This window comes from Zalophus californianus, chromosome 5, assembly GCF_009762305.2.
Source record: "Zalophus californianus isolate mZalCal1 chromosome 5, mZalCal1.pri.v2, whole genome shotgun sequence".
Classification (NCBI taxonomy): Eukaryota; Metazoa; Chordata; class Mammalia; order Carnivora; family Otariidae; genus Zalophus; species Zalophus californianus.
In genome coordinates, this window is record NC_045599.1 from 111,916,520 (window position 1) to 111,944,445 (window position 27,926).

General features: G+C 40.6%; 1 protein-coding gene across 1 annotated transcript in view; it reads left to right on the forward strand.

The window, feature by feature from the left end:
- The first annotated feature begins 10,086 nt into the window (after positions 1–10,086).
- The window catches only part of DCTN4 (dynactin subunit 4), a 32,779-nt gene continuing 14,939 nt past the window's right edge, over positions 10,087–27,926 (forward strand). Inside the window, exons 1-8 of the mRNA XM_027606260.2 lie at positions 10,087–10,266; positions 12,700–12,770; positions 14,941–15,119; positions 22,941–22,984; positions 23,947–24,054; positions 25,615–25,688; positions 25,917–26,029; positions 26,325–26,434. Coding sequence (XP_027462061.1) covers positions 10,132–10,266; positions 12,700–12,770; positions 14,941–15,119; positions 22,941–22,984; positions 23,947–24,054; positions 25,615–25,688; positions 25,917–26,029; positions 26,325–26,434 — 834 coding nt within the window. The 5' untranslated portion in view covers positions 10,087–10,131. The remainder of the gene's footprint in view (positions 10,267–12,699; positions 12,771–14,940; positions 15,120–22,940; positions 22,985–23,946; positions 24,055–25,614; positions 25,689–25,916; positions 26,030–26,324; positions 26,435–27,926) is intronic.

The following is a 27,926-nucleotide window of genomic DNA, read 5'->3' on the forward strand; positions in this document are numbered from 1 at the left end:
TATGGAAACCTAAGTGTCCATCGATGGATGAATGGATAAAGAAATTGGGGTGTGTATACAATGGATATTATTCAGCCATAAAACAAATGAAGTCTTGTCATTCGTGGCAACAAGGATGGACCTCACGGGCTTTGTGAAGTGAAGTAAGTCAGACGGAGGGAGACAATTGCCTTATGATCTCTTCACTTACAGATATGTCCTGGAATGTCCTACAGGCAGAATCAAAAAACAAACACAAAAACAGAAAAGCTTCCCTGTGAGGGCAGAAAGATTCTCAGATGAAACACTGACAGCTCAAAATCTAAAAGGGCTCCCCAGAAATGAATTGGAAGCGGCAACCAAGAGGCACAGAGAGGAGTGGGGGCAAGACTGGAAATCCCAATCATCCAAACATAATAAAAGAAATCAACTTGGTGCTCATTAGGTAAGCTAGAGATCCAGTTTCACTCCAGACAAACCGCTTCCTCTGTCTGAACCTGTTTTTCCACGTGTAAATGAAGGAATTAGACTAAACTTGGTGGCCTGATAACAAATACTAGCAATGTAATATGTTCTATGCTGTACCCACTTTAACTTTCATTCACTTGTTTTACTTTCACAGCAAAGGATAAAGCTTGTTTGGAAGAGCCCTTGACACCATTCCAAAGGGGCTGGGCTCTCCCACACCAGCGTCCCCTTCTCAGCCCGCGCTGGAGCTCTGAGGATCTGATCACTGTGTTTAGCAACGGACTGGCTCTTTCTCTGGGCCTCTTGTGAAATATACTTTCCTGTGTGGTAACCATCATGCTTTGTGATTTGGAACAAAGTAAACTAGAGACCAGACAAGTTGGTTTCATCCCCTTCTTTTAAACATAAAAGCATCTGATCCTTTCTGTGACGTTTTTATTTTGACCTCAGTAAGAAGAAACAGATCGTCTTGATAAAGAAATAAACTCCCAGTGGCTGAATTCAGCCAAACCATGAAATGGATTATTCTCGGACCCAACATGGGCCTCTGTGATGCATGACTCCAAACCACCCTTCATATGGCAGTCTGTGTGCATGACATGCCCGAGTTGGACATCAGGACATCCTGTAGGCTCTACCTTCAAAATATAGTCAGAATTTCTGGTCCATGGCACGGTCACATCCCACCTGGATTACTGCAGTAATCTCCAAACTGACCCCTTGCTTATATCTTTGTCTTTCTATAGTTCATCCTCAAAATAGCATCCAGAGTGACCCTTGTAAAATGTAAGCTAGACCATGTCACTGCTCTGCTTGCAATCCTGCAATGGCTCCCTACTGCCTTCAGAGCAAAAATACAATGTCCTTAAAATGCCCTTCAAGACCCTACATGAGCTGAACCCCCCACCTTACCTCTGAGACTTCATTTCCTAAACCTCTCCCCCTTCCTCACTCTTTAACAGCCCCCCTGCTTCCTTGCTATTCCTCAGTTATAGAGACTTTGCCATCCTCTGCTTGGAAGCCTCTTCCCCCAGATAGCCACCAGCCTACTTCCTACCTCCTTCAAATATTTGCTCAAATCCAGTCTTCTCACCAGGCCTACCCTGACCACTCTATCTAAAACTGCAATCTGCCTCCCTTCCCCTATTTTTCTTTCTTCTTTTTAAAGATTTTATTTATTTATTTGACAAAGAGAGAGAGCATAAGCAGGGGGAATGGCAGGCAGAGGGAGAGGGAGAAGCAGGCTCCCCACTGAGCGGACAGCCTGACATGGGGCTCAATCCCAGACCCTGGGATCATGACCTGAGCCGAAGGCAGATGCTTAACCAACTGAGCCACCCAGGCATCCCCCACCCCGACCCATTTCTTTCTTTACCTTCTAAAAGAAGGAATTGCTCAAAGTTCAAAAAGAATTTTTTTTTAAATTCATTGACTTCTATCCGCCAGCAAGTTCTAGATGGTTGAAGGTAGTATTCATCCACTCACCAAATGCCTATTGAGTGCCTCCTGTGTGTCAGGCACTGAGTTAGGCTAAAATTCAATCTTCGATTCTATTTTAGTCAAGTCAACAATCAATACACTGGTGGGTCTTCTAGAAGCCAGGTTTGGAGTTAAGTGGTGAACAGTGTAGAGATGGAGGTCCAGCCAAGTATAGTGAAGGCAATAAACTTGGAATGAAGACCTGTGTTCAAACCCGAGCTTTATCTCTAACTTCCTCTGGGGTCTTCCCAAGTCCCTTCCCTTTTCTGGGTTGGCTTTAGTTCATCTTTACAGTAAGGAGAGTGGACTAAATAATCTTTAAGGTCACTTCTGGCTCTACTGTTCCATGCTTTTACCCTTATTTCATGAGAGCTAATGTGAGTTCCCAGGAGTGAGTCGGCAAACAAGTGGGAGGAGGAAATGAGTGGAGTGCATGGCCATGAGCTGTCTGTCCCTTATGAGCCAGCACTTCAGGGGCCAGAGGTCTGTCTTAAGCACCAGCAGCAGTTGGGTAACAGCTGCAGTGGTTAGCCGGTGGTCGCCCTGTGCATCCTCTAGCTGAAAGAGGACACCCAGCTCATGTCTCTGCATCCTCAGGAGAGCACAGAGGAAGTGTTCCATGGGGCCACAGAAGTGACATCAGCTTTCCATTGGTCTACTAAGACCAGAGAAGGGAGAGTGTGGAGGACAGGCTTTGCTTTGGCTTGAGTGTGCTTGGGAAAATCCCGTGGAAGCCAAAGGGAGAGCACGCTAGAGATGTGAAACTCCCATGCCTCAAATGGGAAGGATGCCATCCCAGCAAACTTCCAAGGCAAAATTGAACAGACTGTCCATTAGTATCCCACTTACTCTTACATTTGCTTTCTTCCTTCTTTTTTTTTTTTTTAAGATTTTATTTGAGAGGGAGAGACAGAGAGACAGAGAGAGCAGGAGAGAGAGAGAGAGGACACGCACGAGCAGTGGGGAGGGGCAGAGGGAGAGGGAGAAGCAGGCTCCCCAGGGAGCCTGAGGCAGACGCTTAACCGACTGAGCCACCCAGGCGCCCCTTCTTGTTTTTTAAGTGTTGTTAGAGGAGCAGCTGGTTTCTTACTCAGCTGCGGATATGAATTAACAGATGCAGCATGAAGCTGGGAAGTTCATTTATGAAATGAGAAAACATAATACTGTGGCACCTGGGTGGCTCAGTCAGTTAAGCGTCTGCCTTTGGCTCGGGTCATGATCCCAGGGTCCTGGGATTGAGCCCTGCCTCAGGCTCCCTGCTTCTCCTTCTCCCTCTGCCCCTTCCCCACCCACCCCTGCTGCTTGTGCTCTCTCTCATTCTCTCTCTCTCCCACTCTCACTCTATCTCAAATAAATAAAATCTTTTTAAAAAAAAGAGAGAAAAGAAAATGGAATACTGTACCAGGAATCAGAAAACCTGGGGCATATTTCTTTAACTCTCTGGATCTCATTTTCACCATCTGAAAGATGCAGGGATTAAAGTGGGATCTTTCTGGTATGTGATGATTATAAGTCATCCAGTCTACTACACCAGGATGCTATCATAGGCGGGAGACAGCAAACTCCAACCCATGCCTGCTGCCTGTTTCTGTGAAGTCTGCAGGCACCACTGAGGCAGGCTGGCACTGTAAGCCTTGGCAACCAAGCCAGGCGTCCTCCTGTGCCCCTCTTTCCCTCACTGCTTCCAAGGCCTGCCTCCCAGGCCAGGAAGGCCTGTGCCTTACTGCTGCCCGGGGCCCATGCTGGTAGGGATTCTGCTACTGGTGACTGCCAGTCACTGAGCAGAGGAATCTCAGTCTGCCCCAGTTGAGACGGCCAGGCTCTCTTGGGAGGAGAGAAGGGCGCGCCCAGATACAGGTCACTGGGGAAGAAAGTTAAACTGAACAGGAAGGCAATCTCTCTCTCCTGTACCCCTTTACCCCACCCCCTTGCCACGGGCCATTCTCCCTCTTTGCTGGGAGAAAGTCTCCGAGTTGGGGCAACGTGTGCCCAACATCCTGCAATGGACAATCCAGAGAGATGGAACAGAAATTTTCTCTCTTGTTATATAGCTACATAATATCCTTGATTTTACCTCTTGGCCTGCGAAGCCCAAAATATTTGTGATCTGGCCCTTTACAGAACAAGTTTGCCAACCCATGAGCTATAGGGTAATCTGTAAGATGGTGGAGTATGGAGTTAGGTGACCTGGGTTCATCCACAATCCCATTGGCATGACCTTGGGCAAGGTCCTTAACTTCTCTGAGCCTGTTTCCTCACCTGTAAGACTGAGTTCATAGTGATAGCAACTGCCGCATGTATATGTATGTTAGATGACTCGCGAACAATAACCCATCAGGCAACGTGAGCAGATTTAGCAATTTGTGCATGCGATAAATAGTCCCAGATGTATGTCATCAAACAGAATTTACTGAGTCCCTATTCTGGGCCAGGCCCTTTGCCAGGCCATGGTCTGGAAGGAAAGACAGATTTGCTGAGAAAACAAAGACAATACAGTATGTCAGTTGCTCTAACAGGACACAGCTGTGGGACAAAGGCGAGTGTGTCCAAGTCCCTCTTTGTAGGTTCAGACAAGGTTTCACTGATGAAATGAACCTTGAACTGGCAAGCAGATGAAGGTTTTATCTGGCGGAGGGAACTGCACGTACAGAGGCATGATGGCTTACATGAATTGCACATTTTTGTTGGTGGCTCAGCAAGAGTTAGATAGGCCTTGAGTCTAAGTAGGAGGTGTTTGGAAGATGAGGCTGAAGAGGTAGGCAGGCCCCAGGGTCTGGGGGGCCTTATATGCTATCCCAAGAGTTTTGGGGTGTCTCCTGTAGGTGTTGGAGAGCCACTGGAGAAAGCTGAATAACAAAAAAGGATCAAGATCAAAACAGGGCTTCCAGAAACATCGCTCTGGCTCAGTGTGGAGAGCAAACCGAGGAGCAGTCAGGAGGCTGCGATACACTCAAGAAAAAACTGGTGAAACCGAATGAAGGCAGTGGGCAATGAGAAGGAAGAGAGGCAGGTGGCTGGGCTGTGCAGGAGGCAGGACTGAAAGGCAAGAGCCGCCCAGGAAGTCCCCAGGTTTTTGGCTGGGGCAGCTAGGTGAAAGTAAGAACATAGCTACAATAGCAGAGGTGGGAGATGGGGCAAGGTAATTCGCTCTGGAAAAACAATTCCGAGTTGAGTCTGTGGCCACGCTCCCAGAGTGAAGACACAGCAGCAGCCCTCCGCCCGGTTTCCGCTGCGGAAATAAGCCAGAGCCAGCACCGCCACCACATTTCCCAGGCAGCGCCCTTCAGGGGGCCCAGGAGGGGTCTGAAGAAACAGGGGACCTTTCTCTTCTCCCTCTGTTCACTTACTATGGCTTTTAGGTGAGTGTGCAGATTCAATGCAGGGACACCTGTGGTTAAGGCAGTCTTCTAGCAGGAAACCCAAACGAGAAGGGTGACCCAGGCAGATGGCCAGCACCGGTTCAGACTAGCCCTCCAGGATTCTTACGTTGCGGAGGACCCTGAGCCTTTGATGTGGGGGCTCAATTTCAGGCCCTCTCTGAAAGATCTCGTCTGACCAAAGTGTGACTAACTCCAGTTTTTTTTTAGTTGTTATTGTGAATTTACTCTGAAGGATTCTTTAGAGAAAGGAAAACCCTTTTGGGTTTTTCATATTTGGAATAATCAGGGACCATTTCTTATATGTGCCTCGTCCTTCATAGTTTACAAAGTGCTTGCTCAGTCACGGTGATTTGCTATTCACCTCAAAACAGGGACTATTCTTTCCATTCTATGCGTTATAAAACAAGTCTTGGAGGTGAAAATGGCTTTTTCAAGATCCCATAGCTAGAAAGCGTAAAATTATTCACCCATATTTGATAATATTCCATGTTGGCAAAACAATGGGGAAATGGGAGTTTCGGATACCAATGGTGAGAGTATAAACTGGTCTGGTCTTTTCACGAGGGCTCCCTGCCAATCAGTATTAAGTGTGGTTACCAGTTACCTGGCAGCTGGGTCCCTATCTTAACTTCAACTCCCCTTAGACAACAGAGCTTGCAGGCAGGGAGCTAGCTGGAAAAAGTCATCCAGTTGAAAGGAAGGTCAGTACAAGGGCACGTTATCAAGCTGGGTCACCACTGCATGCAACTAGGGCTTGATCCTGCTGGTACCTCTAAAGATACACCGAGAATGTCTAGGAGAAAGAAGAAAGGGGCATTTATTCACAGATTCCCACCCTACATTGGTCAATGATTGTCCCATAGAATGTTCACTCTTTCACACCTGCAGCTTTGCCAAGTGGATTCCCAGAGGGATCCTAAGGAGGTATTCATGTAGTAATCATACAGTTCAAAGTAAAAAGGTCTGGGGAGGACCTGGGCCCGGGGACTGGAGTTGGCCCTGGGACACAGATCTCCAAAGTGAGGACTAATTTTCAGAGTCTGACAGGTAAGGCTCTGTGGAACCGGAATCATGGAGAATAGAATCCAGCTCCCGAAGGTGTGGAGAGAGGCCCGGCAAGAGATAGGCAGGATGCCTTAGTTTTCTGCCATTGGAGACTTTCCATATTCCATAGCACAGGGGGCAGAAAACATCTGATAACCTGCAAGGCAGTGCTACCAATGCTCAGAAAGCACAGAGACAAGGCCTGCCATGCTCAGGCCTGGGGCCAAAGACAGAAAGTTAAACAAGTGATTATGAAAAAACAGCGGTTCTCCAATTTTGTGGGCATGAGACTCATCTGGAAGCTTAATAGAGATTTAGATTTCTGGGCCTCACCCCCCCAAAATTCTAATTTGGGTCTTTTTATTATTTTTTTAAGATTTTATATATTTATTTGTCAGAGAGAGATCAAGCCCAAGCAGGGAGAGGGGCAGGCAGAGGGAGCGGCGGGCAGAGAGAGAAGAAGGCTGCTTGCCAAGCAAGGAGCCGATGCTGGACTCCGTCCCAGGACCCTGGGATCATGACCTGAGCGGAAGGCAGACGCTTAAAAACTGAGCCACCCAGGCATCCCTTAATTTGGGTCTTGATAAGGGCCTGGAATCTGCATTTATAACAGTAATTCTCTGTGTAGGTGATCCAGGGCCTCACTTGAGAAACACTGCCCTAGGGCCTAGACTCAGCCCTTTAAGGACAGGAACTGTCTCATTTATCTCTGATTCCCTCCCCAGTACCTGCCACATAGGGACCAGATAATTGGCCATTGAATTGAATTTTTCAAAAGCAGTGCTCCAAAAGGTATGTTTCATGTGGAGTCAGCTTAAGTCTGTAGCCTCTCTCTACCTGCAGGCTCTGGGCAACAAGCGCATACATAGACAAGTGGGATTCCATCAAACTAAAAACCTTTTGCATAGCAGGAGCGCCTGGGTGGCTCAGTCAATTAACTATCTGCCTTCGGCTCAGGTCATGAAGCCAGGATCCTGGGATGGAGCCCTGCATCCAGCTTGGGGAGCCTGCTTCTCCCTCTCCCTCTGCTGCTCCCCATTTGTGCTCTCTCGCTCTCTGTCAAATAAATAAAATAAAATCTTAAAAAAATAAAAAATAAAAACTTTTTGCATAGCAAAAGAAACAATCAACAGAATGACAAGGTAACTTACAGAATGGAAGAAAATATTTGCAAATCATATATTTGATAAGGGGTTAATATCCAAAATATATAGCAAAATAAATAAATAAATACCCCAATTTAAAAATGGGCAAAGGACCTGAATAGATAGGTCTCTAAAGAAAACACAAATGAGGGGCGCCTGGGTGGCTCAGTCGGTTGGTTAAGCGACTGCCTTAGCTCGGGTCATGATCTCAGGGTCCTGAGATTGAGCCCCTCATCGGGCTCCCTGCTCCGCGGGAAGCTTGCTTCTCCCTCTCCCACTCCCCCTGCTTGTGTTCCCTCTCTCGCTGTGTCTCTGTCAAGTAAATAAATAAAATCTTTAAAAAACAAAAACACAAATGACTACCAGATATATGAAAAGGTGCTTGACATCACTAATCATCAGGGAAATGCAAATCAAAATCATAATGGGACGCCTGGGTGGCTCAGTCCTTAAGCGTCTGCCTTCAGGCTCAGGTCATGATCCCAGAGTCCTGGGATTGAGCCCAGCATCGGGCTCCCTGCTCGGCGGGAAGCCTGCTTCTCCCTCCCTGACTCCCCCTGCTTGTGTTCCTGCTCTCGCTGTGTCTCTCTCTGTCAAATAAATAAATAAAATCTTAAAACAAACAAACAAACAAACCACAATGAGCTATCACCTCACACTTGTTAAAACGGCCATTATCAGATAAAAGATAACAAGTGTTGTCAAGGATGTGGAGAGAAAAGAGAACTGTTGTACACTGTTGAGGGAATGTAAACTGGTACAGCCTCTACAGAAAGCAATATGGAGGTTCCTCAAAAAATTAAAAATAAAACTATCTTATGATTCAGTCGTTCCACTTCTGGGTCTATAGCCAAAAGAAATGAAATCAGAATCTTAAAGAGATAGCTGCACTCCCATGATCATTTCAGCATTATTCACAATAGCCAAGATATGGAAACAATGTAAATGTCAGCAGATGAATAAAGAAAATGTGATATATAAGTATTTACACAATAACTGAAATATAAATGTAATATAAACATAAATATATAAATATATATCTCCTGCCATTTGTAGCAACAGGATGAACCTGGAGGACAGTATGCTAAGCGAAATAAGCCAGACCCAGAAAGATAATATTGCATTATCTCACTTATATATGGATTCCAAAATAGTCAAACTCATAGAAGCATAGAGAATGGTTGTTGCCAAGGTCTGGGGGGAGGAAGAAATGAAGAAATGTTGGTCAAGGGGTACAAAATTTCAGTTACACAGATGAATAACTTCTGGAGATTTAATGTGTAACAATGTGACCATAATTAACAATATTGTATATTATATCCTTGAAATTTGCTAAGAGGGTAGATCTTAAGTGTTCTCATCAGAAAAAAGAAAAGAAAGAAAGAGAAAAAAGAAAGAAAATGGTAACTATGTGAGGTGATGGATATGTTAATTAGCTTGAGTTCATTATTTCACAATGTATATCAAATCATCAAGGTGTTCACCTTAAATATATATAATTTTAAGTTGTCAATTATACCTCAATAAAGCTGGGGGAAATATGCTAGAGGCAGTATGCATAGGAGTAATGCATGCAAGCTCTGGAGTCAGACAACACAGGGTTCTGCTGCTATTTATGAAATCTTAGACAAATCATTGTAATTCTCTGAGCCTCAGTTTCCCTCGGTGCAAAATAAAAGATAGGACCTGCCTTTTGGAGTTTTTGTGAAAATTAAATGAGACATGTAAAGTTTTGTCACAGCGCCTTACATTCAATAATTATTCAATAGATGTTAGCTACTATTAATATTCAGTTCCATTTCTTTTCAATCACCAACTCCAATGTCAGACAGGTAAACAATACATTAGTACAATGAGAGGAGCACAGAACTGGGGGCAGGTAACCTGGGCTCCAGTCTCTGCTAGGCCGGTTCTAAGTGGTCATTTTATATATCTAAGCCTTAGTTTATGCACTAGAAAAAATGTAAATGACATCTAGCAACACTGTTCACGCAATGATTTCATTCCTCCATTAACCAATACTTATTGAACGCCCACAATACAGGCTCAGTCCTAATTCTAAGTACTCGAAACCTGGAAATGAACGAGACATGGCTTCTGTGTGGAGGAACTCACAGTCTTAAGAAATTTGAAACGAGATAATGTCTGTGAAAATTTCCTACAGGTCAGCGACCAAACAGCCAAAAGAAAGTGCTGGTGTGACTCTTAACTTCCCAGTTCCCAAGGCACTCTGTCCCTGAGACCCTCCATCTACCCATCTACCTTCTGGAAGTCGGCCTGGAAGGTGAGGGCAGGAGAGGCAGTTGTAAATAAAACAGAAGAGCCGCCTTTCTTTCTGGAAGAAACAAAGAAAAGGAGAGCACTGGCCTGTCTGGATGTGATCTGTGATTGCGTACTTAATGATAGGAAAGGTCGGACTTCGTCCAGGTAACAAACGCTCACTGAGACGCTGGGGGTGAAAGCGGGGATCCCCAGCTGCGCACGCGCACTGTGACTCTCGGCCCGCGCCAGACCCCACCAGGTCGGAAACCTTACGCAAAGTCTCCGACGAAAGACGTAGGAAAAGCGGTGAGGCAAACGCAGGCTCTAGGATCACGTGACGCGGCGAGAGCGTCGTTGACTCCTCCCCCTCCAAGATGGCGTCCTTGCTGCAATCGGAGCGGGTTCTCTACCTAGTCCAGGGAGAAAAGAAGGTTCGGGCCCCGCTGTCGCAGCTTTATTTCTGCCGCTATTGTAGCGAGCTACGGTCGCTGGAATGTGTGTCTCACGAGGTAATGCAGTCGTCCCGTGAAAAATGTGTATATGTTGGGGGAGAGGGGGGAAGGGTTCGTCCTAGTCACCGCGACGGGCGGGTAGTCATTTTCCTGGCTTGCTGATTGGTTATGTCTCTCGTCACTCAGATTTGCTGTTTGATTTAATTTGCTTATAATTTGTCATTTGGAAAGAAGGAGCGGCCTTGGGTGGGGCGGAGCGGATCTTTTGGTTCTAGAGCGCTCTCGGATTGGACAAACCTGACTTTACGGACCCTGGCGGTCTCCTGGGGTGTTTGGTAATTGGGTGGGTTATTCAGGTCACTTGAGGGGCGAGATACTGTCTTTCCACGACTGATTGTAGGGTGGAGCCGATAGGCATTTTCATTCATGCCCCTCCCATCCTGGAAGTTCTGCCTCTACTTTGGCCAGAAACTGGGCGTTGCTGTGTTTTCTGGCTCAGGCCAAGGCCTGCAGCAGGGAAGAGGTTGGGTTGGGGCGAGTTGGGTGAAAAGCGCTTAGAATAAGGTCTGTGGTGAATAAGCTCAAGGCGCTTCTCCAGAGGGTATGGTGCTGTCCTTCGCAGGCACAAGTGAGCGTTGGACGTCGGATTGCTCAGAACGTAAAACGCCCCACCGCATCAAACAAACAAAAAAACAAATAACAAAATCCCCAAACTTCTACAGCACTTGGCACATCTTGTTGTTCATTCCGTAAGCTTTGGGTTTTAAAAGACGAGAAAAACATAAATCCTGCTGTTGAGTGACTCAGTCTAGTTAAGGAAAAGCTGCTGGTAACAGTTGCTGCTTATTCAGTGCTTTCTATATGCCATGTGGTTTATGTAAACTCCTTTAATCATCCTACAGGCCAATAGAATGGATATTAGTTTTAAAAAAATGTAATTAAAGCAACAGACAGTGTTTGCCCTAGGTCACACAACCAAAACTTTGGGGGTGGCAGGGAGAACCAAGATTTGAAACTCAACAGCAGCCTTTCAAATCAGGATTTGAAACATGATTCAGAGAACTTCATTGAAAATCCCTGCACTGTTAAAAATGCATATGAAAATGTGTCCTATACTGTAAGCCATTTTACACATTATTATCAATAACAATTTTATTGGGTGTATTTTTCATAATATTAAGAATAGTCACAGAAAGCAGTTAAGTAATAAAACAAGAAAAAATCAATGCCATATAATATACACGATATTTCTTGTATTTTTTTCTCTATTAGCATTTTCTCTGTTTGTATCTCTTTAGCAGGTCCTTTGTCTTTTTAGATGCTTTCCTGTTCCAGCTCCACTTCCACCTCCAGAATATGTTGGAATAGATTCCCACTTGATGGTCATTAGAGAGCTCAGTCTCCATGATTTCTAAGGATATCTTGAGCTAGGACATTCTGTCTTACTGCACCTTTTACAGACTCATGTGTACCTCCACCTGTGAAGTGGAGGCCATTTAGGGTTTGGGGAAGGATGAGGCTGGTGAGGGCTGGAGGAGTCCAGAAAGTTCTAATGGAGAACCTGGGATTGGAGCTGCACATGAAGGGACAGGCAGAATTTGAAAAGAGCCACAAGAAGGAACAAATTATAGTTTGCCTTTTATGATGAGTAAGTGCAAATATTAGTTAGCAATACTGTGTTTTATGTTCCTGGAGATTATTTGAGCAGCGACTTTATTTTTTCAAAGGTGGTCCTGTGTATAGCAGATGATGAAAAAAGAAGCCAGTTTCTCTCATAGTATTTGTATTCATTTAAATCTGTCTTTACATCTGTAGGTGACTAGAGTTCTAGAATTGTCAAATAGAATCTACCTACATTAAAGAAAATAATTATTCAGAGCTTAAAAAATACAGTGGATTTAATTTTCTTCTGTGTTTTTGAGTTAAATACAATAAGACTTGCTAGTTTAGTAGTTTAATTTGCCATTTAAAAATCTCTAATCAGTTGGCTAAAGCTGATTTTGTAAATGTTAATTTATGCTTTTGTGAACATGTAATACTTTGGTAATGAGAAAACTTTTAAAGTCTCCCTTAACAATTTAAATGTGGTCAAGTTATTACAGTCCATTAAAGCTAAACAGTATAAAAGGATGGAAGGGTATTTGATCACAGCTTCACAAATTGGGTTATTTTATTAGTGTTCATTAGATTATCATAGAGTTCTTCTTTTCCATAGGCAACTTTTAACACATTATTACATAAAATCCTGATGAAAGTAAACAGGTAAGATCAGAAAGGAAAAATGGAAGGGTTTTAGGAAATACAGAGGATAAGAAAAAGCATGGTTGAAGAATAAACCCTAAGCTGAAAACAGTCTAGGTTCTTTGGCATATCAGTGGTCTCTCACCCTCTGCTGCATTATATTTTAGAATTCACTGTTTGGAGTAGATGTATATACAGGCTAGACTGAGTGCCTTTTCCTCTGATTTTTGATTTCTTGTTTCTTTCTAGGTGGACTCCCATTATTGTCCCAGTTGCTTAGAAAATATGCCATCGGCTGAAGCCAAACTAAAAAAGAATAGGTAAGATTGGGATCCGTTTTTTTTCTGTTTTCCTCAACTATTTTTTTACTAGCTGGTAAGAAAACACACGGAAAGTAACTCACATTTTTAACTAGCTTGTTTTCATTTTTTAGATGAAGTGTCCTTTGATTTTTTTAAATTAATTTTCTATTTTAGAACAGTTTTAGACCTAAGAATTATTGTGAGGATGGCATAGAGAGGTCTGTGTACCCCATACGTCGTCTCCCCTATTGTTAACATCTTGTATCAGTATAGTCTATTTGTCTCAATTAATGAACAACATTGATACCTTATTATTAAATAAATGCTTTATTTTATTCGGGTTTCCTCAGTTTTTCCCTAATCTCCTTTTTCTGTTCCTGGATTCTATTTAGGATACCCATGTTATATTTAATACTCATGTCTCTTTAGGCTTCTCTTGTTGTGACATTTTCTTAAACTTTCCTTGGTTGTGAGGACCTTAAAAGTTTTGAGGAGTACTAGTAAGATATTTTGTATAATATCCCTCAATTGGAATTTATCTGATGTTTTTCTCATCAGCTGGGGAATGTGTTATGGGGAGGAAGACAGCAGAGGTAAAGTGCATCTTTCATTACATCCCACCAAGGGTACATACTGTCAGTGGAACTTATCACTGTTGATGTTAGCCTTGATGACCTGGCTTGAGCTAGTGTTTGTCAGGTTTCTCCAATATAGAGTCACTCATTTTTCTCTTTTTTTAATACTGTACTCTTTGGAAAGAAAACACTCTCATAGCCGACACTTAAATAGTGGGGAGTTATGTTCCCCCTCCATGAGGGTTCTCTACTTAAATTATTTGGAATTCTTTTGAATGGGAGATTTTTCTCCTCCCTTATTTATTTATTTAATCATTTATTTAAAGCGTGAATATTGATTTTATACCCTAGGATATAATCCAGTACCACTTTATTTCTTTGCTCAGGTTGTTCCAGCTTTGGCCATCGGGAGCTCTTTTGGTAGACTCCTGTATCCCTTTGACGTACCCTCATTGTTGCGTGGGTTGTGGGGTGGGTGGGGGGCGCTGTTCATTCATTTGAGCATTTTCTTATTTTTTGGTCCTACAAGATACTCCAGGCTCATCCCAGGACTCGGCCTCAGTCCTTGAATTAGCCATTTCTCCAGGGAGCCCTGGTTCCTTTTATTGGAAAATGGTATTAAAAACCAAGATCTGGGTAGTAGGTGTGCTCATTGTCACTGGGTGCCATTTGGTTTTTAGCTTAGCGTGTAAGTCCTTTGCTACCAATCATACCCTTACACCTCCATGGATGTGAACCACCATGACTTTTCTTTCCTGAACCCGAGAAATAGCTCCTAATAAGCCAGACACTGTTTCTTTTTGTGCTCTCCACACATTAATTTCATCATTTAATCCTTAAACTATAAGTGAGCAGTGAACAGTGGGTAGATACCATTATTATCCTTATACGAGGATGTTAAGGCAAAATATCGCAGATAATTAGAGTCGTAGCACAGAGCTTCAGGGTAAGTCCAGGGCTAAGAGTGAAATCTTGATAATCTCAGATGGTGAAAAAGTTACAAGCAACAAGGCACAGGGGCCCCGAAAGGGGAAATGTTGGCTGAGCATTAGGAAGAGTAGTGCCTAAGGAGAGAACAGAAAGCCCCGAAAAGGCACTGCTCCTCAACTGTTGCAGTTTGATAGCATCGTTTGGTTTCTGTGTCAGCTCTCTGGCACAGCAAACAAGCAGTTATTTTCCAAACCCAATTTCACAGCGTATTATATTATTGCCTCTAAGGTTTTCATTGTGCAGCTGCTCTGTCCTGTCTGAAGGCATAAGCGGTGACCTCTCTCTTTCTCAGAAATCTTTATGGTCTGTACAAGCCTAAATAGAGTCTGAAATAGTTAAATCCAGACTGTTTAACAGTGATGTTCTCTGGAGTAGGATTGGGTCAGGCTCTAATTTCTTCAGGAACTTTGGTGATGATTGCATTTTTAAAAAAAGTAAATGAACATACAATACCTTTTAAATTTTAAAACAAGATTTTAATACTTTTTTAATTTCTTTTTAGTTGAGAGACAGTCCTCCCTTATAGTTCCCTCTTGAATTCCTAACACCTAGAACAGTGTGTGGCACATAGCAGTTGCTTGATGAATATTTGTGTAATGAGTAACAGTGGTGTTGTGTTATAGGTGTGCCAACTGCTTTGACTGTCCCGGCTGTATGCACACTCTCTCTACTCGGGCAACAAGCATCTCCACACAACTTCCAGATGACCCTGCCAAGACCACCATGAAGAAAGCCTACTACCTGGCCTGTGGATTTTGTCGCTGGACATCTAGAGATGTAGGCATGGCAGACAAATCTGTGGGTGAGTCAGGCGGACTTCAACATGAGATTTTGTGAAATTGGTAGTGTTAAAATTGCCCACAGATGATTATTTCTGTTACGTGTTGGAAGGCAGGAGCTAAACTCAGAAGTAAATCTTCTGTGTTTCCAAATTCTCACATTTATGGACTATAATGTTTCATCTAAGACTGGGTAAACTATTTAGTTTTCTTAGAGTTGGTAAAATAGCATTGGTAAATCTGACACTTTTTTAGAATCAAAATGTTAATGCTCTTCATAAAACATAAACACTTCTGATGATGAAAGACACCATGAACAAATTTAAAAGATAAAAGTGACAAACTAAGAAAAATATTTGGGTCATATATAACAGGCTAAAGATAAATAACCAAAAATGAAGAACCCTTATAAATCAAGAAAGAAGCCCCAAAGAAAAACTAGGCAAAAGATAAGAAGAGCTGCTCTCAGAAGTGGAAATAAAAATGATCAATAACCAAAATGTGTACATGGAAGGGCTCACAGTCGGGTTAAAATGATCTTTATCTTGATTCCAAACTCCTCCAAACCTTGCAGATTCCATGGAAAGACCTTAACCTTTCATAAAGTTACAACTCAAGTTTGTGTTTCCCTCCCCTGACATTTTTTAGTCCTTTTTTTTTTTTTTTTAAAGACACATTTATTCAGCGTCATGATCAGACTATTACATTTAACAATCAACAGTATGGGTGCAAAAAAAAAAAAAAAAACTACATTAAAATTCTTCGTTGGAATGCTTTACACTTTCCACAGAACTAAAATAACCTGTTACACAGTTAGTCACAAATACAGTCCTCGATTTTTTGCCCATACACATGAGTATTGTCTAAAACATGTCTTCTTTGTAGCAGCTAGGCCCTGCCACCACTGTGCTTGGCTGAGTTCACAAATCTGTTGTAACCTGTAGCTTCCCTGTCCCTTCTCTGGCTCTCCTCTCCTGCTGAGCTTTGTTTCCTGGCAGTGATTAAAACCTTCTGCCACTGCCGTAGCTACTGCTGCTGCTGGAACCACCACAGCCACCTTGGTTTCGTGGTTTGGCAAAGTGTTGGCCTCCACCACCATAGGGGCCGGAGCTTCTGCCTCCAAAATTTCCTCCTTTCATGGGTCCAAAATTTGAGGATTGATTGTTGTAATTGCCAAAACCATTATAGCTTCCGCCACCTCCAGGGTTGCTTCCATCATGACCAAATCCATTATAGCCATCCCCACGGCCACCATATCCACCACCACCTCGACTGCCACCAGAGCCACCTCGACCACGGAAGTTCCCTCCACGACCAAAGTTGTCATTCCCACCAAAACCACCTCCACGACCACCACCAAAGTTTCCAGAACCACTTCGACCTCTTTGGCTGGATGAAGCACTAGCCATCTCCTGCTTAGATAGGGCTTTCCTTACTTCACAGTTGTGGCCATTCACAGTATGGTATTTTTGAATGACAATCTTGTCTACAGAGTCACAAGTCATCAAATGTTACAAAAGCAAAACCTCTCTTTTTGCCACTGCCTCGGTCAGTCATGATTTCGATCACTTCAATTTTTCCCATACTGTTCAAAATAATCTCTTAGGTGATATTCTTCAGTGTCGTCTTTAATGCCACCCAACAAAAATCTTTTTCACAGTTAAGTGGGCACCAGGTCTTTGAGAATCTTCTCTTGAGACAGCCCTCTTTGGTTCCACAACCCTTCCATCCACCTTGTGTGGCCTTGCATTCATTAGCCCTTTGTTTTTATTTCGACTCTTTCTTTGAGTATCCATAAATTGCCTTGTATGATTAATACAAATTAAAACTTCATTGATTTGGCAAATTTTTTAGATCTGGTAATAATCAAGTGTTGGCAAGAGTATGGAAAAATAGTTCTTTCATCTACTACCACCTTGGAGAGCAGTTTGATAATTATTAAAATTTTATTTGTATTATTTTATTTTTAAAGTATATTTATTTATTTATTTATTTATTTGAGAGAGAGAGAGAGAGAGACCACGAGTGGGAGGGGCAAAGGAAGAGAGAATCTCAAGCAGACTCCATGCTGAGTGTGGAGCCCAACTTGGGGCTCGATCTCACAACTGAGATCACGACCTGAGCCGAAACCAAGAGTAAGACACTTAACTGACTACACCACCCAGACACCCCCCATTTTTTTTTTTTTTCCAAACTTGGGGCTTGAACTCATGACCCTAAGATCAAGACTCAAGCTGAGATCAAGAGTTGGACGCTTAACTGATGAGCTGCCCGGGTGCTCCAAAGTGCCCTTATTTATATTTGTTTTTATTTTAACAAAATGAATGGCATTTTATTTATTTATTTTAATTCTAGTAGAGTTAACATACAGTGTTACATTCGTTTCAAGTGTACACTACAGTGACTCAACAATTCTGTACATTACTCGGTGTTCATCATGAAAGTGTACTCTTAAAAACCCCTTCACCGTTTATTGAAAATAAATTGCTTTTATCCTTCTGCCCAGCATTTCCATATCCAGATATCCTGGAGCATTAAACACATGCTCAAAGACACATGTATTTACATAAAATGTTTAACAGTAAAACAGAAAAATTGTGTGTGTGTTTTGACCTAAAGACCACCTAAGGCACTAACTACCTTTCCATCATTTGAGCATTTCAGGGTGGAGATTGCACTTACCTTTATTAAAGGAAACTTCCTTTATTTATTTATTTCTTAAATAGTTTATTTAAGAAACAAAACAAATGAACAAAGAAAAGAAGAGACAAAGAAAAACAGATTCTTAACTATAGAGAACAAACTGATGGTTTCCAGAGAGCAGGTAAGTGGGGGGATGGGGGAAATAGGTGAAGGGGATTAAGAGTACACTTATTTGAGCACTGAGTAATGCATAGAATTGTTGAAACTATATTGTATACCTGCAACAAATATAACACTGTACATTGGTTATACTGGAATTTAAAAAGTAAGTTTTTAGAAAGTCCCACAACGAAAAAAAAGAGTACACTGATTGTGATAAGCACTGAGTAATGTATAGAATTGTTTGGGGTTTTTTTTTTAATTGTTGAATCACTATATTGTACACTTGCATCTAACACTGTATGTTAAAATAAAAGCATATTCATGATAAAAAATAATAAAATACATAAAAATAAAATGTTTAAAAATAGATCTTAGTAACTATCTAGGGTGAATTCTCCAGCTTTGTCCTTCTTTAATATTATGTTGGCTATTCTTTTTTTTTTTTTTTAACATATAATGTATTATTTGTTTCAGAGGTACAGGTCTGTGATTCAGCAGTCTTATACAATTCACAGCACTCACCATAGCACATACCCTCCCCAATGTCTATCACCCAGCCACCCCATCCCACCCACGCCCCACCACTCCAGCAATCCTCAGTTTGTTTCTTGAGATTAAGAGTCTCTTATGGTTTGTCTCCCTCTCTGATTTTGTCTTGTTTCATGTTTTTCCTCTCTTCCCCTATGATCCTCTGCCTTGTTTCTCAAATTCCACATATCAGTGAGATCATATGATACTTGTCTTTCTCTGATTGACTTATTTCACTTAGGATAATACCCTCTAGTTCTTTTTTTTTTTAATACCCTCTAGTTCTATCCATGTCGTTGCAAATGGCAAGATTTCATTTTCTGATGGCTGCCTAATATTCCATTGTATATATATATATCACATCTTTATCCATTCATCTTCGATGGACATCTAGGCTCTTTCCATAGTTTGGCTCTTGTGGACATTGCTGCTATAAATGTTGGGGTGCACGTGCCCCTTCAGATCACTACATTTGTATCTTTGGGGTAAATACCCAGTAGTGCAAATGCTGGGTTGTAGGGTAGCTCTATTTTCAACTTTTTGAGGAACCTCCATACTGTTTTCCAGAGTGGCTGCACCAGCTTGCATTCCCACCAACAGTGTAGGAGGGTTCCCCTTTCTCCGCATCCTCGCCAACATCTGTCATTTCCTGACTTGTTAATTTTATCCATTCTGACTGGTGTGAGTTGGTAGCTCATTGTGGTTTTGATTTGTATTTCCCTGATGCCGAGATGTTGAGCACTTTTTCGTGTGTCTGTTGGCCATTTGTATGTCTTCTTTGCAGAAATGTCTGTTCATGTCTTCTGCCCATTTCTTGATTGGAGTATTTGTTCCTTGGGTGTCGAGTTTGATAAGTTCTTTATAGATTTTGGATACTAGCCCTTTATCTGATAGGTCATTGCAAATATCTTCTCCCATTCTTTCGGTTGTCTTTTGGCTTTGTTGACTGGGAAACTTCCTTTTTTTTTTCATTTCCGGTACTCCATGGTTAACATCAGAGAGTAGAAACTCTGTATAGTCAGTTCAAAGTCTTGAGTTGCTATTTATTTTTTATAAAAATAGTGGCATTGCTAACTCCCCATTGTCTTTTATCTTTCTGAAATTTTATTCAATTTTCTGAAACTTTTTAGACTTGGTAAGAATTCCCATCTTGGGGGGAATCTGAGTGGCTCGGTTGGGTGTCTGCCTGCAGCTCAGGTCATGATCTCAGGGTCCTGGGATCAAGCCCCACATTGGGCTCCCTGCTCAGTGGGGTGTCTGCTTCTCCCTCTCCCTCTCCGCCTCCCTCCTGCTTGTGCTATCTCTCTCTCTCAAATAAATAAATAAAATCTTTAAAATTTCATCTTACTAGTCTATGACGAAGCCCATAATGAACTCATTATGTCAGTTGACATAACTAAAATGAAGATGGACTTTAAGTAAAAACTTGTTATAGATGATTACACAATTTGGAAGTAAATATGGGTCAGGTTTCTTTAGATTCAACTCTCTTCCTAAAAATTTAATCCTTGGGGTGCCTGGGTGGCTCAGTCGTTGGGCGTCTGCCTTCGGCTCGGGTGGTGATCCTGGGGTCCTGGGATCGGGCCCTGCATCGGGCTCCCTGCTTGGCGGGAAGCCTGCTTCTCCCTCTCCCACTCCCCCTGCTTGTGTTCCTGCTCTCGCTCTCTTTCTGTCGAATAAATAAATAAAATCTTTTAAAAAAATAAAAATTTAATCCTTGAGTCTGTTGTGTTTGCTCTTTGGTTTAGAATGCTTGAGTTCTTGGTTGTTGCTCATTGGTGGATAGATATTTCCTGAAATGTGATTTTTATTAGAAAGAGTCTATAGCATCTTTAGATTGTCAGTAAATATTTGTGTGTTTTAATATCAGGGTAGCAAGTAAGTTGTTTGAATTTGCTTATGAATGTAAGTTAAATATGAAGAACAACCTCAAAGTGGCAGAGTATGTATGCCTCAGTGAGTTGAAGTGTATTTTTTTTGAAGTGTATTTTTCTATGTTTGTATTTTGTCTCTTATTGTCAAGGTAAAGAAACAAAGCCCAGAAGTCCGAATAGATTTCTCAGTGTTACTCTTAGGAGAATGTTTTATGCTTTTTGGATTATGAGCCATTAATGTTGGAGAATTTATATTTCAGAGCTTAAAACCTGTGTTTACTTCTAGAAATCTATCTTCTCTAGGGTATCTTGACAATAATAATTGAATACTGGGAGCTCTTAAAGAGTACAGATAATTTTTTCTTTCATGATGTCATTGGTGTCTGAGAAACTCTGAAACCACTTTAGAACTATTTGTTTATTTATAAGTAAGCCATTGTGTCTGTAATGTGCAAAGAAATGAGATCGTTATGTCTCCCAAATTGCTCTTCAGAATAAATTACCAGTTCTAAAGCAATTAGGTAAAACATCTAGATTTTTCAGAGTATTACAGCTGAAACATTTCTTTCGCATAATTATTTTTCATGATTGTCTTAAGTAAGGCAACCTTTAAAATATATCATACTAAAGGATATTGTTGTCATTTCTTGCAAGAAGGTGTGGTGTCATCTTCAACAAGCGTCCTTTTTGTTTTGAAAAAAGATTATTTTTACTTAAACAGATAATACACATTCATGTATTTATCACCCAGCTTCAGAAATTAAACATAACCAAAACAGTTTAAAAGCTCCTTGTGTAGCCTATCCCCACTAGATCCCCCTTCCTCAGCCTCCCAGAGAAGTATAATCATCCCAGTCCTGAATCCAGTGTTTATCGGTATCCATGCCTGTCTTTATACTCCTCCACATAGGAGAGTGTATAGTATGTAGCCACTAACAATGTTTTTTCAATATGAAACAAATGGAAATATACTGTATATGTATCCTACTACAGCTGTTCTCTATTGGCATTATGTTCCTGATATATAGCTGATTTATGCATGACTTACCACAGTTTACTTATTCAGTGTCTTCTTGATGGACATTTATTTAGGCCTTCATTTTTTTTTGCTTTTGACAACAGTGCTATTAGAAACATTCTTGTATGTTTTTCCTAAGTCCAAGACTTAAAGGTTTCTCTGCATAACTGAAAATAAAATTGCTTGTTTTAAGTTGTCCACATCTTTAGCTCTCCAAAATGGCTTACCAGTTTTTGCTCCCACTAGTAATTAAGAGTAGACTACCCGTTGCTCCAGATCCTTGGCTGCTCTAGTACTGTGGGACTTCTTTCAAATTTTTCCAAACTGATGGTTGTAAAATGGTATCTCATTATAGTTTACTTTTCTCCCTTTTTTTGGTTAGCTTTATTGAGATAGACAGTTGACCCTTGAACAAATGCAGAGGTTAGAGGTGTTGACCCCCCTCACTGTGCAGTCGAGAATCTGCGTGTAACTTTTGACTTCCCAAAAACTTAACTACTAATAGCTTACTGTTGACTGGAAGCCACACTGATAACATAAATAGTTGATGAACATATATTTTGTATGTTGTATGTATTGTATATTTGTAGTCTTATAATATCGTAAGCTAGAAAAGAAAAAAATACAGTTAAAAGCTTTATTGTATTTATTGAAAAAAATTCACCTATAAGTGGACTGTCACAGTTCAAACCCATGTTGTTCAAGAGTCAGCTGTATTCATTATGGTTTTAGCTTTCTGGAATAATCTTTTCCATTGTGATTTGTGCTGTTTGTTTCTTATGTAAGAAATTCTTCTCTGAATCAAGGTCATAGAACATCGAAATTGCACAGTATTCTAGATAAGATCAGGTTCTTAAGAGTCAGACTGCTTGAGTTTGAATTCCAGCTTTACCACTTAACTATCTGTGTGACTTTGGGCAAGTTATTTAACCTCTTTGAGCCTCAATTTCATTTGTAAAATGAGACTGAAAATAAGAATCCCCATGTCAGAGGGTTATTGTATAAAATGAAATGTAATACTTTTCAGATGCTTGGCACAGAAGCTATGCATGTGTTAATTGTGGTGGGGGTGGTTGTGTTTGTCACCGTCATTTTTTTTTTTAAAGATGATTTATTTGAGAGAGCGAGAATGAGAGAGTACATGAGAGGGGGGAGGGTTAAAGAGAGAAGCAGGCTCCTCGCTGAGCAGGGAGCCTGATGCGGGACTCGATTCCGGGACTCCAGGATCATGACCTGAGCTGAAGGCAGTCGCTTAACCAACTGAGCCACCCAGGTGCCCCTGTCACCATCATTATTTTTAATGAAAATTTCATTCTGAGTGTTCTGGTCTATATAACTCATAGGACTATTTCTTAGAAGTTCTATGATTTTGGGGTCCTGGGATCGAGCCCTGCATCGGGCTCCCTGCTCGGCGGGAAGCCTGCTTTTCCCTCTCACACTCCCCCTGCTTGTGTTCCCTTTCTCGTGTGTCTCTGTCAAATAAATAAATAAAATCTTAAAAAAAAAAACTATGATTTTTATGTTTTTAAGTTTCATTTTGTGGCCTGCAGATGACCTGTTTTTATGAAAATAAAAATACCAAATTATGAAAATTTGTTTAATGTCCTTTTGTTTTGCAGCTAGTGGTGGTTGGCAGGAACCTGAAAATCCTCACACGCAACGGGTAAGTAAAGCGTCATCAGAGAGAGGATGAACTAAGAAAAGATGGAGAAAAAGACTGAAGATCTTCCATTTTATCAGTGGATATGGCATATGCCAGAAATCTGTGATATGTATTTTGGTGTCTGTTACACAGAAAGTGCTTCTCATAAGACATTTAAGTCACAATGGCTGTATTTTCTAGTCTGGCTTGAGAAACCTAGCTGTAGCTTTAGTTCTGTAGTCAGGCTGTGCATCAGAAAAAGAAAACAGTATGTGTTTGTTTTTAGTGAAATAAGTTGTAAAATAATAAGCTTTTCCCATATATGGAAAAATACTTATTTTCAGACATAAAAGCTGTATATCTATACACAGGGTTTTTGTTTTAATGCGTGCAAAATGTAATCTCATACCCACGTCTGTAAGTGTGTAAGAAAGATATCTAAAAGGTAATTGCAGATACCTTTAGTGAGGGCAAGAGTGGACTTGGACACAAGAGACAGAAGAGAAGTATTGCTTTTTATTCTTTATGTTTAATATTGCTTGAAGTTTTCACAATTAACATGTATTGCTTTTAGAATTAAGACATTTTAAAAATGAAAATATATGAGTGGGGGAGAACACAGTACGAGATGTCAGATTCTTAGAAGTAGATAGGCCTGTGGCCGTGCAGAAAAAATGGGAGTAGTTGTAAGGGGAAATAAGTAATGAAGTAAAAGGGGGGTGAAAAGAGGGCATGAAATTTCCTAGCCTTTTCATTGCCCAGTTCTTCCCATTGTTAAACTTAAAGGTTCCATTTTAATATTGCAAATAATTCAGAGAAATGTAATGAAGAGAAATTCTCTTTGAAGAAAAGGGCAAATTTGCCTACCGTAGTCATTTGTCTTCTCTGTTCATTATGTGTCCAGTTAGTGTTGTTGATTAATCTTACATATTTCCTGTTAGCTTTTTCATGAAAACAATTACTGCATCTTTGATTTCTTACAGATGAACAAACTGATTGAATATTACCAGCAGCTTGCTCAGAAAGAGAAGGTTGAGCGAGATCGCAAGAAACTGGCACGGCGTAGAAACTATATGCCTTTGGCTTTTTCGGTGAGGACTTGGTACAAAAAGGAGTGTGCAGTTCATTGATCAAGACCTGTGTGCCTTGAGAACAGTGATCATTTCAGAAGGTGGCCACTGACCTTAGATTTCTGAATGATAGGTAGCAGAGGAAAATTTCTCAAATCATAGGTTTTTAAGTCCAGCAGTTAGGTTTTTGCCATATCATTTACTCTATTTGAGTTCTTTGAGTTTTAAGGACACTTGTGTTCCTTTTTGCATCACTGCCCTCTCTTTTCTGATTATTCCCCACGGCTAGTGTTTAATTTTGTAGGTACCACAGAACTCTTAATCGGAAAAGTCAGAAGAAGATGGGCAATTGTTAGATTTTATTCGTATCACCTATGTAGGCCACCTTTGACATTCTATAGTAATGGGTTCCCAGCTCAAATGATTATTTCTGGCACCTTCCTATAGTTCTCCAGGGTGAAGAACACTGACTCTTACACAGTGCCTTTTGCATGGTTAAATAAATAGTAATATGTGCCAGTGTCATTGATAGGAATTCTTTAAGGAAGTCATTCTCTACTAGTTTGTGTACTAGCAATCCAGAAGCAAAAGATTAGGATTTGGAGCTTTTGTTATTGTCCCCCAAGTTTTATTTGCTCTCATAGAACAATTTCTTTTCTGTATGCTTGCTTGGGGTCGAGCAGGTTGACATTGAATAAGTAACATTTATTGAAGGGCAGTGGTGTGTCAGGCACTGTTCTAATAAGGATTTTTCACATACATTATTTAATCCTCACAACAATCCTGTGGGGTAGATTGACAGTTGAAATGTAACTTGTCATACTGCTTCTGCATGAGAATTAGTTAAGCCATTGAAACCCTAAGCATTAGTGAGGTCCATATAAAAATACTTAGTTTAGAACTTAAAAACATTAAAATATGCAAAGCATGTACATTTACCAGAGACTTTAATGAAGTCTAAATGAAATTTTCAGAATAGCCCAGTGGTATAATCAGCATATGCACTAGTGTATGTAGGAGAGAAATTTGAATTAGAGGCATTATTCTTCTAGCTTCCCCTATAACCTGCCTGCTGTATGAGTTTGCTTCTGTCTTATGCTGCATTTTTTTGTCTCTGTTGCAACCTGCTGCTATTTGGGGGCCTACAGCAACACACTATTCATGTAGTGGTAAGTTCTCTTTTATGATTCTTGCTAACCTTGAAGAAGTTAGCAGATGATCACTGGTGTTCCAAGAAGACATTCATCATTTGCCTTAGACACTCCACATAGTTCTGGTCTAAGTCATAGCTTAGATATTTTTAGATTAATAGTTTTAAAAAAAATCACATTTAGTTCAGTTTTACTCTACTAATGTATTTCAGTCTCCATGTTTGGTGCTTTTGCTATTATTTTAAAAATAAGATGATATGGGGCTACAAATTACTTTCTTTAAAAGGAGCTTTAAATTAGCTTTTTTTTTTTTTTTTTTTTTTGCTTATTTCCCTGAGCTTCTCATGCTGTCCCACCCAAAAGTCTTTCTTTTGGTAAATAGGATGTATAAAAATGGGATTTGTAATTGGAATTTCTGAACTCTGTTTAGGACAAATATGGTCTTGGAACCAGGCTTCAGCGACCACGAGCTGGTGCCACCATCAGTACCCTTGCTGGACTGTCGTAAGTTTGGACATTGAATGGCTTTGAGGAGAAAAGCAGGTATCAAAATGAATTTTGAAGGAATGTGACATTAAACAATTGCTACTGGGGAAGAAGATTGTCATGCTTAGAAAAGACCTGAACAGAGAAAGAATATTCTGCAATAGAAGAATACTTCAGTTATTGATATCATAGACTTTGGAGATGATCAGGTGGACCTTTGAGAAATTAGTGCTTTTTATCTTTTAGCCTTAAAGAAGGAGAGGACCAGAAAGAGATAAAGATTGAGCCAGCTCAGGCTATAGACGAAGTGGAGCCTCTACCTGAAGATTACTATACAAGACCAGTAAACTTAACAGAGGGTAATATTTTTATATTATTTTGCTTTGTTTCTATTTTACATCTAATTTTGCTTTTGTTACTAATATGCCGTGAGTTTTGAGATATTTAAGGCATCATGGTTGTTAATAGTAAAATAAATCAAGTAACAAATGAAATAGATACAATCATTTGAAGAACTTTAAAATATCAAATTTCTCTGTTGTTGTTTTTTGAAGAACTATTCACAAAGGAAGTATTGTTTCATGTGATTATCTCATAAGTCTGATTTTGAGTGAGTCATTGTAAACTAAGCCTGGTTTCTGCCTTTCATGCTAGTGACCACCCTTCAGCAGCGCCTCTTGCAGCCTGACTTCCAGCCAGTCTGTGCTTCACAGCTCTATCCTCGTCACAAACATCTTCTGATCAAACGGTCCCTGCGCTGTCGGGTAATTATTCCATTCTGTAGAATTGTCATTTGTACCAGAGAAAAGCAGAAATAAATTAAACATTGGTGTCTGGCCAATATCGAAACTTCTGGAATGTAGTAAATATAAAATATGCTTATAGAGAATGTCCAGGCACCATTTTAAATGCTTTCAAGATAAAAATCCTCCCAACTGTGAGATGAAGGTACTGTTGTTACCCCTGTTCTAGAGATTTGGAAACTGAGGTACCTGAAGGTTAATAAGTTCAGAGCACTGACCCCTAAAAGAGTAGTGAAAGAATATATAACTTAAGCTGGGAGAGAGGAAACAAAGAGCAGTAATAAAATAATTTAAAAGGAAGCAAGAAAGAAGACACATCAGCAAAATCCAACCTCTATGAATTTATAAAACAAACAACTGAGTTTCTTCAATAAATACACTATAAAAGAAAACCAAAAGAAAATGGAAAAGAAACCTTTTAGATCAGTGCTATTCAGCAGAACTTTCTCTGATGATGGGAATGTTCTGTATATGCATAGTCCAACATGGTAGCCACTCACCACATGTCGCTATTGAGTACTTGAAATGTGACAGTGAGGCTGAGGTGCTAAGTCTTTCATTTTTATTAATTAAATAACCACATGTGACTAGTGGCTACCGTTAACAACCCAGCTGTAGATTAGAAGAGACCTGAGAGGCCTATCAACCAAACACAGTATGTAGACTTCATTAAATCCCAATTCAAACAAAACCTAAGAAGAAAGGGGCCAGGGAGGGAGGGAGGAAGGGAAGAAACTATGAAACCATTGGAGAAAGTTAAACACTAGCTGGATTTTTGATGCTATTACAAGAACTTTTCATGTTTTTAGGGATAATGATAATATTTATTTTTAAAAATATCTTCATCTTTTAGAGATGTATACCAGAATATTATGGATGAAATGACATGATGTCTGATGTTTATTTCAAAACAGGCATGGTGAATGGGTGAGAGTATAGATGAAACAAGATTGGCCATTGTTGCTAATGAAGTTGCTAATTGTTGAAGCTGGGTCACGTGTACCTAGGAGTTTCTGATACTATTCTGTATTTTGCATATGTTAGAAAATTGCTATAATGGAAAAGCTTTCTAAGAAAGAAGGAAAAGATACAGGCTTCTAGTTACGGACAGGAATAAAAGGCTCAGCATAGGAATATAGTTAATAATACGGTAATAGTGTTGTATGGTGACAGATGGTAGCTACACTTGTGAGCATAGCATATAGGGATGTTGAATCACTATGTTGTACACCTGAAGCTCATGTCACATTGTGTGTCAACTGTACTCAACAAATACTTTAAATAAAAAGGAAGGAAAAACCCACTTTTTAAGTAAAAAGACACATATAGATTAAAAGTAAGCAGATGGAAACAGATATACCATGCTAACACTACTCACTGGAGAGCAAGAAGAGTAGCTATAGTAGTTTCAGACAGAGCAGATTTCAAAGTAAAGAAAGTTAACCGAGATAAA